Source organism: Podarcis melisellensis (genome assembly GCF_964234715.1).
Source record: "Podarcis melisellensis genome assembly, chromosome: 7".
NCBI lineage: Eukaryota > Metazoa > Chordata > Lepidosauria > Squamata > Lacertidae > Podarcis > Podarcis melisellensis.
Window position 1 is genome coordinate 86,496,641 of NC_138539.1, and position 20,556 is coordinate 86,517,196.

Genomic DNA, 20,556 nt, shown 5'->3' on the forward strand with positions numbered 1-20,556 from the left:
CCAAATAAGAACCCCCAAGGTGGCATACACTTACAATGATGAAATGTACACCCAGGATAATACAACAGAGAGCACACAGAAAGCACGTGAAAAGAACAGAATGGTGCAGCAGGGGGTAAATATTCAGCACAGAGGAAATGTGAATGCTAACAGCTCAGCTATCCAAGTTCCATGACAAGCCAAAAATGTTACTTTCCCCCCACAAGGCCACTAGATAAGACTTTTTGCAGCGGATGTGCTTCTTTGTATCCCAGCCTGTTGATTCTGAATTGAAGGTCAACAACAATGGAAAAAATTAGCAAGCAATAGTGATAGCATATGACTAGCCAAACTGAGCATTCAATGGGAGATCTGTGATTGGATCTCCCCATACACTTTGCTTTTCCTTGTTTGGATCAGTGCTACAGAATGGGAGCAAGACCTAAAAATCTTTATTGTGGCCTTATGGCTCTACTCAAACTTGCCTTCCTGGAACTGCTGTATTATGACAGCATGCTTTCCCCCCCTTTGGTTTCTGGCAGCTTGGCTACTGGCCCTGATCCAAATGTCCCCACCCCACCCCTGCTGACCTAGGCCAGTAAATTTATTGGTGAGAACCAGTCACACTCCTATCACACTGCGAGCAAACGCTAAGCATCTGATTCCCATCACCACTGCAGTGAGTTCTATGCAGGCCTAGCCTTAAAGCCACAGCAGAACTATGTGGCTTGTCACCTGAAAAGGAATGAGGCCCTTCAGTTCTGTCTCAGTTGCCCTAGGCACTGTTTGCTTGCAAGATAAATGCTAGGTCTTTTCTTTAAAGCACCACTGTGGGGCACCTATACTATTGAACCCCTTACCAAGGAAGTCCACATGCCACCTTCATGAGTGCCCCATATATATTTGTTCTAAAAGGCCTTTGTTGGCAGCTGGCACTGCAGTTTGGGTTAGCAGCCTTAATGCCACGCACACTCTCTGCTTTTATTGGCCATTGCTCTTACTTTTGCATTGTTTTTATGACTATGCTTATTGCAGGAGCTGTGGCTTATGCTGAGGGGTTTTATTGTCAGCATTATGACAGGTTGCTGCTGCCGCTGTGATTTGGATTATTTATTCTATTTTTTTGGTGCTGTTTTCATGTTGTAAATTACTAATGTAAGAACAACAACAATTCCAACCAGTGCTGCTCACAAACCTTTGAACTGAGCCAAATTTTTCATCAGGCTACTTTTTATGTTTCTGAATGAGGCACATAGTGTTGATCTCTGACTGCAATTTATTTCAGTCTTAATTGAGAAATAGAGGATGTGTGTGTGTGTGTGTGTGTGTGTGTGTGTGTGTGTGTGTGTGTGTTTTACAGTCTTGAATGGACCTTTGCCTTGTGCAAATGTATCAGGTTGCATAGAAGGCAAAGAAGTAACGGAGGAACACCTACTGAAAATATAACAAGTTGCTAGCCGTGTAGGAAATTTATAGCAGGAAAACACCACAGGCTAAAATATCTTTCCATATTCTATGGGTCATTAGACCAGTGTTTCCCAACCTTTTTTGGGCAAAGGCACACTTGTTTCATGAAAAAAATCTCGAGGCACACCACCATTACAGCCCCGTGACGTCAGCGCGCAGCGTCACGCCGGGAGGGACATGAATTGCTAGCAAATTACATAATCACCTCCTTGAGGGCTGGCTCATCTTCTCCGAAGGCAGAACCCCATTAATTAACAGCACAGACTCACACCATAGCCAAGACGAGGGGGGAAAACCTCAGTCATGCACAGTCATGCACATGTGGGGGCTAAATGAGGACGAAGACCGGGCAGAGAGGAGGGTTCAAATCACCCCACCTGGCCAGGACAATCCCTGGGTGCTCCCTTGGGCCACTCGCCTGACCCACCTCGCAGGGCTGTTGTTGCGAGGATAACACGGGGAGAACCACGCGCACCCCCGGGAGCTCCTTGGAGGAGAAAGCGGGCGATGAATGCAATGCACGAAATATATGAGAGGTGACCAGGTTTTGCAGGTGAGGGGCCCCCGCCAGCCTCCGCTTCCAACACCCGGCGCAACGACGCCGAAGTTTCCCCCCGGGCTCGGCTCGGGGAGCACCGGTGCTCCCCCCGCGGCTCCCCTTCGCCCTCCCGGCTCTCTCTGCCGCCCACTGGGCACCCCCCTCACCTGCCAAGTCCGGAGCGCCGGTGGAAGTTGCATGCATGCATGCAGGGCGCCGCGTTGCCATTGCATTGCACTGCACTCCATGCAACGCCTGCACGCATGCATTGCCTTGCACGCCTGCCAAGGGGTCTCCCCGCGGTCCGATGCGTCCCCTCCGGCGCGGATGCAGCATTGCAAAAATAAAAAAACCCCGACGCAGCCCTACCTGGGGAGCAGCCTCCGCCTCCACCGCTCCGCCTCCGCGGGGATCCCCGGGCTCCATCCTGCCGCCCGATCTCCGGAGGGCGCAGGCAGGCTGTGCGGGGTCTGCGCGGAAGAGCCCCTGCCCGCCCGGCTGCCGCCGCTGCGCTCATTCCATGGCCGGGAGAAGAGCGCTTCAAATAAAACGCCCGGCCCGCCAGGCCACGCTGGGAAACGTAGTTTGCGCACCCCGCGCGGGCGCGGAGCCCAAGGACAAGGGGACTATGGATCCCGGCAGCCCCCGCGCCGGGGACAGAGGAGGAGAGGCCGGGTGCAGGGATGGAGGGACGGGTGGGCGAGCGAGTGAGTGAGTGGCAGCCGCCAAGCCTTGGCCGAGAGCCAGGAAGGGCCTCCCCGGAGGAGGAGGAGGAGGAGGAGGGAGGCGCAGAGCGGGAGGGAGGGAGGGAACCCCAGGGGTCATCTAGTGACGGCGCCCCAATCGAAAATTTGACTTTTTAAAAAAAAATCTTTCAATTTTTAAATTTTTCCCGCGGCACACCAGGCAACATCTCGCGGCACACTAGTGTGCCGCGGAACAGTGGTTGGGAAACACTGCATTAGACTAAAATCAGTCATGTTAAAAGGTCTGTGTGGGTGTGCAGCAAATATCCTTTGGAAACACATGCTTGAGGAATATCCCAAATCTGATGCAACCATGCAAATCTATTCATGATTAGCTCTTGACTTCTTACCTAGTCTCTCTGGATTGTGTGTGAGAGAGCCTCCTGGGTGACAAGCAAGCTTCTACCTATGTACAGCTTCTCCCTGATATATGCAGCTGGTAGCAGGGAGGAGCGCACTATTTTCTGCACTGCAAGGGATCTTTGCATTTGCTTTTTCCTATGGAGACACAAGTCCCACATCAGCACTCACAAATGACATTTCTTTCATAATTTAAAGTGGATTTTCATTGTCTTCTTTCTAAAAATAGTGTCAATCATATCCATTTTATTAATATTTTTTTGATTTATGAACAGCTTTTTTGTCACACAGAGGCAAATTTTAACAACCTCAAGATTATTTAGAAGGAAATGATAAAACCAAAATTGTGAACAAATTCTAAAGACACTGTAAAATGCAGTAGAAGCAGTCTTAGAAAAAATTAAGCACTATGGATGGGAGAGGTAAGCATATGTTTAATCTCTCCGACTGAGGTCAAAATAAGGTTGTCTCTGTAGCCTTATCTGTCAGGTTTTCCTGGATTCTACACATGCCACCCATTGTCTGTTTGAACCCTTAACTGGCCATGTTCCCCAGATTTCAATTTAAAATAAAGAAACAAGTCTCTAGTCCTCATTGAATGGGGCTCTGGCTCTGGCTTGGGTGGCTTGGGCTCTGCGGTGGCAGAGAGGCTATCAGGCGATTGCCCTAAAAAAGCTCAACAACGTTTTGTGTCCGGATTTTTACCTCTTGAAATATGGCAACCCCACTATACAACCTTTAGAAGATATCTGAAGGCAGCCCTGCATAGGGAAGTATTTTTTTAGAATCATAGAATCATAGAGTTGAAAGAGACCACAAGGGCCATCGAGTCCAACCCCCTGCCAAGCAGGAAACGCCATCAGAGCACTCCTGACATATGGTTGTCAAGCCTCTGCTTAAAGACCTCCAAAGAAGGAGACTCCACCACACTCCTTGGCAGCAAATTCCAGTGTCGAACAGCTCTTACTGTCAGGAAGTTCTTCCTAATGTTTAGGTGGAATCTTCTTTCTTGTAGTTTGGAACCATTGCTCCATGTCCGCTTCTCTGGAGCAGCAGAAAACAACCTTTCTCCCTCCTCTATGTGACATCTTTTTATATATTTGAACATGGCTATCATATCACCCCTTAACCTCCTTTTCTCCAGGCTAAACATGCCCAGCTCCCTTAGCCGTTCCTCATAAGGCATCGTTTCCAGGCCTTTGACCATTTTGGTTGCCCTCCTCTGGACACGTTCCAGTTTGTCAGTGTCCTTCTTGAACTGTGGTGCCCAGAACTGGACACAGTACTCCAGGTGAGGTCTGACCAGAGCAGAATACAGTGGCACTATTACTTCCCTTGATCTAGATGCTATACTCCTATTGATGCAGCCCAGAATTGCATTGGCTTTTTTAGCTGCTGCGTCACACTTATGTTGTATGTTTTTATATATGTTGGAAGCCACCAGAGTTGCTAGGGCAACCCAGTCTACTACTACTACTACTATTAAATAGGACGTCCCTATTTTCATCAGAGATATATTGGAGGGTATGACACTAACTTCTCCCCCCCCCCACATGAGACAATAGGGGGAGTGCTGTGGGAGGGGGGGTGATTTTGATTACAAAAATAATTAGAAGGGAGAATGTTAATCACTCCTTCCTTCTAAGTCTCCTTCTTGCAATCAACTTTTAGTCCTTTGACCACATTTCCCTAACAAAATAAAATCTTCAGACCAAACCACCATGCAGAGTTTGAGGCTCAGCACATGGTTAAACGTTGCCTTAAAATGATGCAGTATATATCATTAATCTCACCACTGTCCTGCCCCATCATTTTCTGCTGATGGTTGGATTGGATTTATAGTCATATACATCCCACACAAAATGCAACTCAGAGCACAGCAAAAGTCAGTCTGGTTAACAGTCCCCTCACATCCGCTACCAGCCAAAAACCTGTTCATATGAAGTAGTATCCATCACATCCTTTGCCCTCTTGCCTTTTGTGGGCTAAGACCATAGTTCTTAGGCCCACGATTGACAAAACCTCTCTCAATAGCTTGTATGTGAAGTGCATTGTAGCTAGCTTTAAGTGGTTAACAGCCGAATAGATTCTGCACAGGCTGTATGTAGAGAAGTACATTGAAATTTACGAAACAGGGCTGTAAGGTTGCAATCCTATGCACATTTACTGTTGAGAGTAAAATCCGTTGAACTTGAGGGAAAGAAGGACCAAAACAGAGAATGACAACGGCATGTTCATGATTGTTTCTTGTTTACTAAATAACAAGTATAGGAAAGCCCAATCCAGACTGGGGCTGGGAGAGAGAGAAGAGTCAAGCCTTTGCTCCTGTTGTGGTCCTGATCCAGATCACTGCCCCCAGCAGCTGTTTACAAATTGACCACTATTGTGTCTAATTTCACCCTTACTTCCAAGTAAACATGTATAGGATTGGGCTTTTACCAAACTAATGACTACAATAGTTTCAGCATTACCCTCACCTGGTGGCTTTTTCAATTTTCTAGTTTGCCTTTATCGCCGACCAAGTTACCGTACTTTTCTGTCTATAAGACGTCCCTTTGTATTAGACACTTTGTATTAGGACTAAATTTTAAGAAAATGATGGGAGATGGTCCAAAGTTGTTGAGCCTCTCCCCCACGCATCTGTGGGCAGGAAACACTCCCTAGATCATTCCCCACACGCAATGGCATTGGGTGAATTTGCGCTCCCTCCAGCCATCCAGTTTGCAAGAGAGCAACCTCCCCCAATGCTGCCATGCATGGGAAATGATCCAGGGAAATGATCCTGTGCGCAGCGGCATCAGGTGAATTTGCGCTCCTGTCAAAGAGCTGGCTGGCGGCACACGGCTTCTTCCCACCCATGCAGCTGTGGGTAGGAAACACCCCCCAGATTGCTTCCCGCCCGCTGCGGCATCGGGGGAAGCCACGCTCCAGCCCACTGAATGGCTGGCGGCACACTGCCCCCCCCTCCATGCCACTATCCATGTATTGGACGACCTCAGTTATTTGAAGTGATTTTTGAGTCAAAAACCCTCGTCCAATACACGGAAAAATACGGTATATTGTTTTACACCTGTGTGCATAATAATAGTTCATAATAAAAATGTTCATGTCCCTGGAACATTCACAAGCCACTTGGGGAACCTAAGATGAAGAGTTGCCTTGCTGAATCAAAGCAAAATCCATCTAGATCAGCATTCTGCTGTTAATATCAGAAAGCAAAGACCTCTGCAAGCTGTCAAGCAAGGCATAGAAATGAAAGGCACCAGCTGTTCCTTTGAGGTATACTGCCTTCATCTATGTAGGTTCAACCATTTTTCATAAAGCAATCTCATCACATCTTAGGATGCTGAGTTAATTATTAACTTTGTACAGAAGTATTTTCTTATGTCAGCCTTGAACTGTATGCAGACCACTTCTTTGAAGACCTTGAATTATGAGATGAGAGGTAGGGGGGAATTCGCTCTCTACCCATGCTTTGCATAGTGATAAGAACATAGCCTCAACTGAAGCAATAAAATACATAACCTGTATGCCACAATAAACCTTTAAGGTAGTCATTGTGGGTTTTGCTGCAACAAACAAAAAACTGCTGACATTCTGGAGTAATTTAGAGAGCAGAACATTTTCTATAGAAGAGATAATAACAAATATATCAGGAATCCACTAGTTTGCTTTTCATGCCTTTGGTATCATATTCCATTATTCGTTGCAGAGTGGTTTTAATTAAACCAACTTGTGATCTTTCAGATGAAGGGTGGTATACAAATTTTAACAACAACAGGCCATTCAGTAAATGCTAATTTACCATTGTAGATATAACTTTAGAAATTGGTTGCCCGTAGTCCCTGCCAAAATCTGAGAAGCATTTTAAAACATGTTCAGTCAGAAAGCATCATCCTGCATTTGTCCACTGTTGCAGCAACTGATGACTCACATTTATCTTAAGATCAACTGAGTAACACCCAAACTTGGCTGCCAAATGTCTCCTTTTGCCTGCCATTTTTAAGTGGCCCTCCTTTATATCAAAAAGTTGGTTCTGATACAAAATTACACATGTGATTTGATGATTCAAGAGAAGCCCATAAAAAGAACAAAATGTCTTGTGGCACCTCAAAAACTGAAATTTGTTGCCTGAAAACAACAGAGTCTTTTAAAGCCTAGCAAATTTATTACGGCGAAAGTTTTTGTGGGCTAGAGTCCACCATGAAAGCTTATTCCACAATACATATGTTAGCTGCCAAAGAATTCTCTTGTTTTCGTACTATGAAGCAAATCAATTGATTCAGCTGAGCCAGAACAGAACAGTATGAAACTTGCTGAGAAATTCTAGTACAGCTACTCCAGGCTGAAACTGCCCATTTTAAGTCTTTTTGGCAGAGTATTGTTAATTTGGGGTCACCAGCAGGGGATCCTGCTCTTCCACTGAATGTTGCCATTTTTTATATCAGATTTGTGTTCTTTAGTACAAATGACCTGTTTATGGGCCAGCCTAATACATTTTGGCACCTGAGGCAAACCACAAAATGGCACCCCCTCCCTGCCAGGGAAGAAGGGGTGAGTGAATATCTACACCAGGAACAAGGAAGGAATAAAGATCTATTTTGGGATCTGCTGCCCCTTTAGAACCTGCCACCTGAGGCTGTTGCCTCTCCTTGTCTGATCCAGGCCTATTCAGACAAAGGCGTTGTTGGTAATGGTGTTTTATGGGCAGGTGAATGAACTCTGATGGCCTGGCTGGTGTTATTAGGTCCTGTCTCCTGCTTGAAACCTTATTTGATAATGATAATTATTATTTATACCCCGCCCATCTGGCTGGGTTTCCCCAGACACTCTGGGCAGCTTCCAACAAAATATTAAAAATATTTTATCACTGCCTCTCCTTTCTCAGTCAATTTCCCTAGCTTACAGATGACTTAGTCCTAACAGATGACAAATATTATCTTTAGCAGAGTCAATCCATTCAAATGAGTCTTATGCCTCTTTACAATTCCTATAATCCAATTTTAAAAAGGCAGAATCACATTTCAATATTACTATTTTTAAACAGATGCAATGTGCAGAAAGGAGTAGTAGACATTGATCAGTCTGTAAGATCTTCTTGATCACAAGGGGATGGATGCTGGATGCACACATACTAAAAAAAAAAATGGAGATAGGTGCTGCTTCTAAGTATTTGTCCCACCTTTGTGGAGGAGACGCTTTCTGGGTGTGGAAAATAGTAACATGCAATATCATATCCCATTTATAGCATGCTTTGATCCAGTATCTTCCCTCCATCACCCTTGATAGCCAGTATTCTTGCAAAACTCCATCACTGATCATAACACTTTAAATTCCGTGTTATACAGTTTCACCTGTGTTACAGAATGTAAGTACCCAGCGTGCCATATACACCATGTTGGAAAAATGAGGGCAGACCTTTGTTACAATTTCAAAAAATCACAAATGAGTAGTCGCGCACACACAAGCCTTGAAAAACCTGTTGCCACCTGCTTAAACGAGCACAGCCTTTCAGATTTGGAAATATAGCCAAAAGGAAAACAAACAAAACTCATGTACTACTCATATTACATCTGAAGAACTGTGCCCAGCCCTGGACATCACATATTCAGAAGAATATAGATAAACTGGAACAGGTTCAGAGGAGGGCAGCGTAGATATGGTCCATAGTATAAAAGGCAAACCCTATGACTGGGTATGTTTAGCCTGAAGAAGAGAAGAATGTGATAGTATTCTTCACACACACACACACACACACACACACACACACCCTGCAACAAATAAGACAAGGTATTTAAAATCAACACAAAGTAAAACTGATTTGTAGCTAAATATTAAGTTGGTTGCGCTTGTAATAAAGTCTAGGAACACTATGCTAAACCCAGAACTGCAGTATAACATATGATCAGTAGAGGGCAGACATAACCCAACAAATCTGTACCAAAGAAGAAATTACATTATTGCAATAGAATGATTGTCCTGTTACCTTTCAAGAATAAAGGGACAATTCTGACATTGTTAAATGTCTTCTTGGGTCCATTACCCTCAAATCTAAAGGAAAGTTCAAGCCTACCAGGTTCCATAAAAATATCTCACTTTATGGAAACATCCATACCTTATAGGTGCAGAAGACTACTGTATATTCTATGCCAAGATTCCACCTTTTGCTTATATTGTTCATCAGGGTTCCTCCCCCCTAAAAAAGAAGCATCTTAACTAAGCAGTTTTCGAAATGTAGGTGAAATCTGGGTGCCACCAAGCTGCTTTTCTTCACTCTGAACAAACAGGTTAGAAAACGGAAATATTACAGCCTTGCAGTCTATGTCTTAAAATGTATCTGTGATTCTCACCTGTACACTGTTATCAGGGATGAGATTTTCACCCAGAGATTCATTCCCAATTCCAGAATCATCCTTCAGAATGGGATCATCTGTGGCCACTGAGGGGTTTGGTTTCAGAAAGGCAAACTCATTCCGGTCTGCCTTAGACGCTAAGCATACTTCATATGAATAGGGCAATGTCAATGTCCCATTATTGTAATTGCAGGAAAATTTGTGTCCCAAGCTAGAGTACAAGTCAGTATTGTAGGATCCAAGCACTGTTTGGCTTCTCTGTCTCCGACATTTAAGTATTAAAACTGTTAAGACTGTAAAAAGGAATAAGAATGAGACCAAAGCCAAGGCTATAACTAAAATGGCATTCATATCAGACTGATACTTAGAGTCAGTGGCTGGTTTGCTCATTTCCGGAAGTGCCTCTTGGAAGTTCTCAGCAACCACAAGGTTGAGGACCACAGTAGCTGAGCGTGGAGCCTTCCCATTGTCCTTCACCAAGATGACCAGCTTCTGTTTCACAGCATCTTTCTCCAGAAGGGCTCGTGACGTCCTGATCTCTCCTGTGTGGGTCCCAATGGTGAAGAGGGCCGGTTCTGTGGCCTGAAGCACTTGGTAGGAGAGCCAGGCATTGTGCCCAGAGTCAGCGTCCACAGCCACCACTTTGGTCACTAGGTAGCCTGGCTCTGCTGAATGAGGAACCATCTCAAACAAGGCAGAGCCCTCAGCACCCGGGACAGGATACAGAACCCGAGGGCTGTTATCGTTCTGATCTAAAATGTACACCCACACAGTGGCGTTGTTGCTGAGAGAGGGAGAGCCGCCATCTTGGGCCTTCACTTGGATCTTAAACTCCCTGAATTGCTCATAGTCAAAGGAGCGCTGTGCATAGATAGTTCCCGTCTCAGAGTTGATGGAGACGTAAGAGGAGAGAGGCAGCTCCTCCATGTTGCTGTTGAGGATGGAGTAAGTGATACGTGAGTTGCGGTCCAGATCCGGGTCCGAGGCTTTGATGGCGAAAATGGAGGCACCTGAGGGATTGTTTTCTGGCACAAAGACACTGTAGGTTGATTTTTCAAAGGCAGGGGGGTTGTCATTGATATCTGAAATCTGCAGGGAGATGGTTTTGTTGGAGGAGAGAGGGGGGCTACCTTTGTCGGTGGCCGTGATTGTGATGTTGTATCCTGAGGCTTTTTCTCTGTCTAGGGGACTCTCTGTAAGTAGCTTGTAGTAAGTGTTAGATGAAGAAAGAATTTTAAAAGGCAAATTATGTTGTATGTGGCAAGTAACCTTCCCATTTTCTCCTTCATCTCTATCATCCACATTGATCAAAGCTATCACAGTTCCTGGTAGGGAGTCTTCGGGAACTGGACTAAACATAGATGTTAGCAAAATCTCTGGAGCATTGTCATTCTCATCCAGAACATCAATCTCGACTTTACAATGTGCCAGTAGTCCACCACCATCTTTGGCTTCCACTAACATCATATAGCTTCTGGATTCTTCGAAGTCTAAAGTCTCCCTAACTAGAATTGCTCCACTTTCAGGATCCAGGCTGAATTTCTGGCTTGTTTTAGGTGGGATATTGCTAAAACTGTATCTTATCTGAGCATAAGGACCTTCATCAGCATCTGCGGCTTTCACCTGGATCACTAGCGATCCTTTTGGTGCACTCTCTTTTAGGCTGAGTTTATAGACTTCCTCATAGAAAACAGGTGGGTTGTCATTTGCATCAGTGACATTAATCCATATCTGGGCTGTTCCAGTTTTTCTTGGTTCTCCACCATCCAGGCCTGTAAGGATCAAGTGGAGGCTGTTCTCACTTTCCCGATCCAGAGGTTTGCTTTGCACTAAAATAGGGTATTTATTTCCATCTGGACTTTCTTTAACTTCCAAGGTGAAGTACTGATTACTGCTCAGCTGGTAATTTTGCAGAGAATTTATTCCAACATCAGGATCTTCAGCAATTGCAAGGGGGAATACGGCTCCAGTCAAGCTAGATTCACTTATTTCTAGCCTGATATCATCTTTTAAAAATTGTGGTGCATTATCATTAATATCCTCTATGGTGATGCTTATATGAAAAACATTTAGAGGGTTTTCAACCACAGTTTCAAAGTTAAGGACACAACGTGGTGATTTCCCACAGATTGCTTCTCGATCTATTTGGTCTCTGACATAGAAGTCTCCATGTTCCTCATTCACAGTAAAGAACTGAGCATTAGCTGCAGAAACAATACGGAGCTTCCTCTTCACCAGGTCTCTCTTACTCAGACCCAAATCCTTGGCCAGATTTCCCACAAGAGAACCCTTCTCCCTTTCCTCAGGAATTGAATACCAGACCTCTTCCGACATTGTCAGGCAGAACAAAGAGAATAACAAGGAAAGCTGTACTTGCCGCCGGAGTGGCTCCCTGCTCCCTGTGATCTTCAGCCATTTCCTCGGCTGCTTTGTTTGCATCTTTTCTTTTCTGATTCGGGTCTTCAAGTTTCTTTCATGCTGCAAGAAGTTGTTGTCAGGAGCAGGCATCGTTCCATGATGCAGTCTCAATGGGGAGGGATCCATTTTTGGTAGGATGCTATATTGTTGTCCCTCAATTCCAGCTCCTTCAGATTTGCAGAACTTAACTCAGTAATTGTTACAGCACAGGAAAAGTGAATGGACCCCTGATTTCTATCCTTATCCCGTATTGGCCAACAGCGGCACTCTGAGTCTCTGCTGGAAAACTGCAGGAGCACCTACTGGCACAACATGCTGATAAGAGTTCAGTGGCTGACAGGGTAGCAACATTTCTCACGAGATGTGCACAGGTTTATGAAATTATTTGGTTGTGTGTGCATTTCACAATTCTCTCTAAGGCAGTATGTGCAAGAGTGAGTACACATATGGTGCATACAGGAAACACTCTGAAGTTATTACCTTAAGTATCATTGGGCTTTGTATGAACAAAGTTCCCGAGGCAGAGATACAGCACTTGGCACTTAATTGAGAAGGTTTCCTTCACAATAGCCCCCCACAGCAAAACCTTATATTGTTCAGAAGGTCTAAAGGTCTAAAGGCAATGCCCATAGTACCAGCTTTTGTGCCAGACTGCCAACCTCTTGCTCCCCACCCCCTAGAATTTCTGAATCCACAATACTTCCATTTCATAGGACAGGAATGGGCAGACATCAAGTTAATCTATCAGTCAGAACCAGGTGCAAAAGACATAGGGTTGTAGTCAACTAAGTCCTGCTCTGAGGTAGACTCAGTGACATAAGTGAACCTAAGTTAGTCATGTCCATCAACTTCAACAGGTCTGAGTAGGACTAGCATTGAGTACCACCCATAGAATTAAAGAACAGGCTTCTTCTGAGCACATTCTGAGCCAAGGAATATGTTTTCAGTACCAGAACAGAACTGTTCCACAATCATTCTACACAAAAGTTCACTCCTGGTTAGTTTTCCTCATTTCAGCAGCCTAATTTAGGTGAAAAAAGTTTTTTGTTATTGTTAAGCTGGGAGCCAGAAACCCTTGCCATTCTGCTGAAAATCACCCAAAGATCTATCAGTGGATCCTGACCCACCACCTGCCCATCTCTGTCTATGATACTGCATGCGATACTTCTGCAATAATTGCAACAATTTTGTTTTTTAGTCTTATATCCTATTCAGTCTACAGAGACTGATGATAGGCAAGAATGTTATATAAACAGACAAGTTGCAAACGATAATTGTAGTCATGATGACAAAATCACAGAGTTTGAAATATGTTCCTAAAATCAGTATGGGCCATACAGGAAGTATATGTCTGAGTCCACATCCATGGCCACCACCTTAGTGACCAGGTAGGTAGCCTGGCTCAGAGGAGTGAGGGGCCAGCTCTATCCCTGTGGAACCATCAATGGGAGGGGAGGGGTACAGGATTTGGGGAGCATTGTCATTTTGGTCCAGGATTAAGAGAGTCACTGAGACCTTGGAGCTGAGTGGTGGAGAGCCTCCATCCTTCCATGGAACTTAATCTCCTGGAACTTTTCATAAATGAAAGAACATCAGGCATAAATAACCCCACACAGAATTAATAGAGTTATATAGACAAATTACTGATCTCATTTTTAATAAGTTATTCTCAGCCTGGATAAGTTGTTCTTCATGGACCTCACAACCCTGCCCCAAGACTGGACAGCTGATATCCTGGCTGGTTCTCAGAATCTTCCTCATCTCATTGGGGGCCACAGGCTCAGAGAAGAAGGTGAACCAGGCAGGAACATAAGAGTTGCCACAGTGCCTGGCTAGCTGCTGCAGAGGCTACTCATGAGAAGGAATCAAATGGAAACAAGTCCTGACTGAGATCCTGGAAGAGGTGGATCCTCTAGCTCCTGTATAAGTTTCCAGTCTAAGTTCCTTCACTGCTGAAGCAACAGGTCCCATCTCCTCTTCAGTCTGCCTGACGCACAGAAACAGCCACCACCTGGCACCAAACTGTAATGATTGCTGATCAATTTCTTCAGTCTGAAAGGGAGACTGTCAGAACTAAACACAGGATTTCTCCATGGATTCTTTAATCCTGATTTTGCATGTTTAGGAGGGCTTCTGTTGTCATCTTGAGAGAGATTTCTTTGGGGGGTTTTCTTTGGCAGTACAATATGTGAGGATATGGCTAATTAAAGAGCATAGCCATACACAGGTAACAAGGATAACAAATATTAACAATCTCCATATTGAGCCTGGACTCACTGAATAATGGAGGCTTGTTTAAAGCCCAAGGCACTGTCATTGCATCAAGAAATGTGACTCAGGTTTTTGAAGTACCAGACCTTTCTGACTCTCCTCCTTAATATACTGTGAGGAGCAGATGGTGAGCAGCTTCCTCTCTGTGGTTAAGAATTCTTTCTACCACCAGTTCAACATATCTGGCACCTCCAGCTGCTATTTTCATGTCCAGGAAAAAATTATTCTTTTAGCTGATTTTGTAGTTCTAGAGAGAATTGGTTTCCAAATCAGTATTTTGTGCCTTATAGATGGCAAATTGGAGTTCTCTTGCTTTATTCTCACCAACTTTTGTTTCTGGTTCTTCTGATGGGAACCTGGGCGAATTTTCATTAATAGCTATCATTTCAATTTCCACTCCATAAATTTCCATTGAATCCTCCATATATAATCACAAAATTCATGACACACTTCTCTACATGGCCACAAATTCCTCTCCATATATTTGTTCTGTGGTGTGTAAATGACTAGCTTCAGAGTAAAATACTGAGACCTATATTGTGAAAACAATGTACACCTCTCTGAAAGATCTCTTATATCCAGTCTCATCTCATTTGTGCAGAAGAAGCATGCACTCTGCTACTGAAGCCATAGTTCTCCCTTTAATTACTGTTAGAGCTGACCATGATTTGGCCACAAAACCATTTTAAAGAGCCCCAGAATACGAGGAAAGCACTTTTGAGTATGTGTAGACTGCCTGTCTTTTATTGCTAAGTCACCGCAATAAACTTTCACGTGTCTGATGTTGGTGGGAAGTATAACAGGGCACAAGTAAAGTTGGGTTCCAAAATATTGGTTGGGGTGATGCAATACTTCCTGATTTCTTATAACAGCTGATTGTCTCCCACACCCTATTACAAACCATTCTTGAAACTCAGTTTTTATTAGCTTCAAAAGCCCCATCCATTATGGCATGGGGACTGCAGGTGAACAAAAACACGCCCCACAAATGCTTTCTGATTCACAGAAAGAGTCTTCTCTGGATCCTGGCCCAAGCCTTTCATGAAGCAGAAAACATTGGCACGATCTGAACTATTTTGGGGAAAATGTTTTACAGTTGTAAAATATATGCAAAATTTGTAGTACACAAAGAGTTCTAAAATATGAACAGATTATTTTAAACAGATTTTACGCAAGTGCAGCATTGAAAATGTCTCCTGATACTACCCTCTTCAGAGATCCCTATTTCTATGTGGAGGTTTGTGGCCAACATCAGTATACTATTAATTAGCAAGAAGAGATCACTTCCCTATCTCCTGACAGCTAAAAAAATAGTAACTTTTTAAAAAGCAAAGCTAATCAAGTAAAATTGCTACCTTATTTAATGAAAGTGGATATAACAAACACGCTTCTCAGATTGTTATGAGCTCCTCTTAGAATGGTAGTACTTCACTACTTCATTCTGCTAAGCATAATTACATCTCAGGAAGTCCAATAGATTTTAGTGACGCATACTTCCAAGTACATATGATCATGAGAGCAGCCAATGAAAATCAAAGTTATTACTAGGAAACAAACCTAAACAGAAACAATGATAAAGTAAATGATTCACAGTGAGCTCAGTGGTCTAGATAAAGGAAAATGAGTCATTTCAGCAAGAGATGCCCACCTCACTGCCTCTTTCTATGGCTGTTCACTGATTATTCCTTCATGTGTAGAATTCATGCACATTCCCCAATGTTTGTGCTGTCTCTGGCCCTGTCCAACATCTGCATATTCAGTGGAGCATTGGGGAGAAGAACCTACACGTTTACAGCTATATGTGCATAGGTTTTAACCTGGCTTGGGTGTTATGACTGAACAAGGAATTGCAGTATTGTAAGGGTGCTGCATTATCAGGGTTCTCAACTGTGAGGAGGCTTCTAAGAGCTCAGTGCAGTGGATGGAGTCAGCTGACTGCAGGGCTGGCAAAAAGGACCCCATGCCTTACTTGTGTTACGATTCTTTTCAGGTATAATAAAAAAACCTCTTTGTACTCAGTTTCTGTTGCATGGATTCAGCCTCTCCTGCACTGAAGGCATTATGCCACACCCTGGGCATCTCTTTTGTGTTATATCACATCTCCATGGCAGCCACTTTGTGTCAAGACACGCCCCTATAGCAGCCATTTCTGGCTGGTGACCACAACACTCTCTCCAAATTCCAAATGTGCTTACTGGACAAAAAAGGCTGGCTACTCTGCTTTATGGGACACGGGTGGCGCTGTGGGTTAAACCACAGAGCCTAGGACTTGCTGATCAGAAGGTCGGTGGTTCGAATCCCCATAACGGGGTGAGCTCCCGTTGCTCGGTCCCTGCTCCTGCCAACCTAGCAGTTTGAAAGCACGTCAAAGTGCAAGTAGATAAATAGGTACCGCTCCAGTGGGAAGGCAAATGGCGTTTCCGTGCGCTGCTCTGGTTCTCCAGAAGCGGCTTAGTCATGCTGGCCACATGACCCGGAAGCTGTACGCCGGCTCCTTTGGCCAATAAAGCAAGATGAGCGCCGCAACCCCAGAGTTGGCCACGACTGGACCTAACGGTCAGGGGTCCCTATACCTTTTTACTTTGCTTTATATTCACTATGCAAGAAAGGTCATTATTTGATTTGAGCATTATCAGTTTGGACATTGTCCTGTGCAAATGTCAGAAAAAGTGAATGCATTACATATCTCTATCTCTATCTCTATCTCTAATCATCTATATCATTTGTATCCATATCTATATCTGTATCATTCTGCAAATTCATCTTGGATGAATGGCAGATTTTTTAAAAAAAACTATGTTTATTCTAAGATAGGTTTCCTTTCATTTGGAGCTCAAAGGTCAAACCTTCCTCAGGTGAAGTACAAAATGCAACATGAAAGAATCCCAGGCTCACGAGTTTTTTAATCCATTCCCATAAAAGGTCACTGGAATTCCTCGAACATACTGGTGGAAATGAAGTTACCTTTTCTCTTATGAAGGTTTTATTCCATATTCTGATTGTAAAACATGCCACAGGAAATGTGAACATGGATGGCTCTCATGCTAAACAGCATATTTCATAGTCTGTAAGTTCTTTTCTAGGTGATGTGACCCCAGCACACATATGATCCACACAATATCTGTTGTTGACACATGAACAGCCCAGACTATTCTCAGTCACAGCCACGTGTAGAAATGTGTGTGAACCAGCAATACATGCAACCAAACAAAATGTCCATGATATGGGAATGTCACAAAATGCTGATTTCTATATTTGTGTATTACTAGTTCACAACATGTAGTTATATTATCCATGTTATCATGGGTGCCTTTGTTGTCAAGCTTCTGCTAGGATGGCATATGTGTGGGAGAATGCTATTCTATTAGATGCTATTAATTTTCAGGGATAGAAAACCATATGGATAGAATTAATCTACTCAACAGATTGGTAAAAACCAAGAGAAATTATTCAATCTATAGCTACACTGATATAGCCAGATCACAACAAAATCAGAAAAAGAAGATGCTCAGCTTAGTTTAGGAATGACTCACTTGTAAGAGTGCCAAGAATCCAAGTACCAGTTGGATGTGCTAAGTAAGCATGTCCAGAATGCCTCAGTGGCATGCCATTCAGGCAGGTCTAAGTACTGGTTCTTCCCATATAAAGCATCAGACACTTGAGCACATAATGATCTAAAAACAGTAGCTAATAATACCTATGAGGAAGAAAGATGTAGTGCCTACATCACAGATTCTGAAAGCAAAGCTTACCTGCTCACCAACCTCCTCTTTGGCACTGGCATCCCCACAGTTGCCATCCACAAGAACCACCTGAGAGCTATCATTGCATAGCAAGTTTTCTGCCACCTGGATATGGGGTTTTGGGAAAGAGATCTCCTCTTTCCTCATCTCTGACGATAGACAGAGTTGGTAGGAATAAGGTAAAGTTCCTTCTTCATAGTTTGGTGGAAATATGACCTGTGCCTTAGAAAAAGCATTAGGTTCAAAGCATTGGAATAATTTGGGATTTCCTGATTGTCGAAGTTTCATGACAATGACCAGTATCACCGTCAGGAGGAATAAAAATGAGATCAATGCCAAAGCCAGCACCAAGTAAAACTGGAGGTCAGAATGATGCTCCGTGTCACTGGATTGCCTAGTCATTTCTGGAAGTGCCTCTTGGAAGTTCTCGGCAACAACGAGGTTGAGGACCACAGTAGCTGAGAGCGGAGCCTTCCCATTGTCCTTCACCAAGATGACCAGCTTCTGTTTCACAGCATCTTTCTCCAGAAGGGCTCGTGACGTCCTGATCTCTCCCGTGTGGGTCCCAATGGTGAAGAGGGCCGGTTCTGTGGCCTGAAGCACTTGGTAGGAGAGCCAGGCATTGTGCCCAGAGTCTGCGTCCACAGCCACCACTTTGGTCACTAGGTAGCCTGACTCTGCTGAGTGAGGAACCATCTCAAACAAGGCAGAGCCCTCGGCTCCCGGGACAGGATACAGAACACGGGGGCTGTTATCATTCTGGTCCAAAATGTACACCCACACAGTGGCGTTGTTGCTGAGAGAGGGAGAGCCGCCATCTTGGGCCTTCACTTGGATCTGAAACTCCCTGAATTGCTCATAGTCAAAGGAGCGCTGTGCATAGATAGTTCCCGTCTCAGAGTTGATGGAGACGTAAGAGGAGAGAGGCAGCTCCTCCATGTTGCTGTTGAGGATGGAGTAAGTGATACGTGAGTTGCGGTCCAGATCTGGGTCTGTGGCTTTGATGGAGAAAATGGAGGCACCTGAGGGATTGTTTTCTGGCACAAAGACACTGTAGGTTGATTTTTCAAAGGCAGGGGGGTTGTCATTGATATCTGAAATCTGCAGGGAGATGGTTTTGTTGGAGGAGAGAGGGGGGCTACCTTTGTCGGTGGCCGTGATTGTGATGTTGTATCCTGAGGCTTTTTCTCTGTCCAATGGACTATCTGTGAGAATTTTGTAATAATTGTTAGATGAGGATAAGATTTTAAATGGTACATTACCTTGTAGATGGCATGTAATTTTTCCATTTTCTTCAGAATCTTTATCCTTTACACTGATAACAGCAATTACTGTTCCAGAAACAGAATCTTCAGGAATTGGACTAGATAAGGAGGCCAGAATGATCTCTGGAGCATTGTCATTCTCATCTATAATCTTTATTTCAATTTTACAATGAGCCACTAATCCTCCTCCATCTCTTGCTTCAACTGTCATAGTGTACTTCTCTGTTTCCTCAAAGTCAAGAGCTTCTTTAATTGTAATTGTACCACTTTGTGGTTCTAGTTCAAATATTTGGTGGGCTGTTCCTGGGATGTTATTAAAAATATAACTAATATGTGCATTTAGACCTTCATCTCTATCAGAGGCTTTTACTTGGAGTATGGGGGACCCCACAGGGGAATTTTCCCTCACGGTGATCTCATAGACCTCTTGAGTGAAGACTGGTGGGTTGTCATTGGCATCTGTGACATTAATCGATAACTGGGCTGTCCCAGTTTTTCTGGGCTCACCCCCATCCAGGGCCGTAAGGATCAACTGAAGGGAGTGATCATTTTCCCGATCCAAAGGTTTTTGCAGCACCAATTCCGCATATTTATGTCCATCCAGACTATCTTGAACCTCCAATGTGAAAAACTGATTTGGGCTTAACTGGTAGTCTTGAAGAGAATTCTTTCCAATATCAGGATCTTCAGCTTTCCCAAGGAGAAATCTGGCACCTGGCAATGTGGATTCAATTATTTCAAGCCTTATATTGTTATTCAGGAAATGTGGTATATTGTCATTAATGTCCTGAATTGCTACACTTACATGGAAAACATTTAATGGATTTTCAACTAAGGCTTCAAAATTAATGAAGCACTGTGTGCTCTCTCTGCACATTCCCTCACGATCTATCCTCTCATTCACATACACATTTCCATTTTCTGCATTGATACTGAAATATGGTTTTTTACCTTCAGAAATGATATGCAGGTTTCTATTCCTCAGTTCTCTGGCATTCAGTCCCAGATCCTTGGCAAGATTTCCCACAAAAGATCCCTTTGCCATCTCCTCAGGGATGGAATAGTGAATTGACTCTGAGATCTCCCAGCAGAGGAAAAACAATAATAGTAGAAGCAAAATGTGGCTTCTGAATGCCCTGAAGCTTTCTCTAGGAATAACTTCCATCCTCATCTCCATTCTCCTGCTAATGAGCAGGTGAGCTTTTTGTTGTTGTTCAAAAAACAGGGATACAGAAGAATAAGTTGATTCCCTTGATTTCCCTCTCAGTTTGCTTGTATCCCATTTGTTTCCTCATCTCAGTAACAGCAGGCAGGTCTTTGTAGTCTGTTCTTTCTGCAGCTGGTAAGTAGCAATCTGACAGTGGATCCCTAATAGCTCCCAAATTGGCCAACAGCGGCACTGTGAGTTCCAACTGA

General features: G+C 43.9%; 1 protein-coding gene across 1 annotated transcript; it reads right to left on the reverse strand.

The window, feature by feature from the left end:
• Positions 1 to 5,253: 5,253 nt before the first annotated feature.
• On the reverse strand, positions 5,254 to 20,185 carry LOC309374820 (protocadherin gamma-B4-like; the record flags this gene model as incomplete). Its single annotated transcript, XM_081919999.1, has 4 exons — positions 5,254 to 5,280; positions 9,762 to 10,532; positions 17,885 to 19,080; positions 20,092 to 20,185. 4 exons carry the CDS (start codon positions 20,183 to 20,185, stop codon positions 5,254 to 5,256), a joined length of 2,088 nt encoding a protein of 695 aa, XP_081776125.1.
• Positions 20,186 to 20,556: the final 371 nt, after the last annotated feature.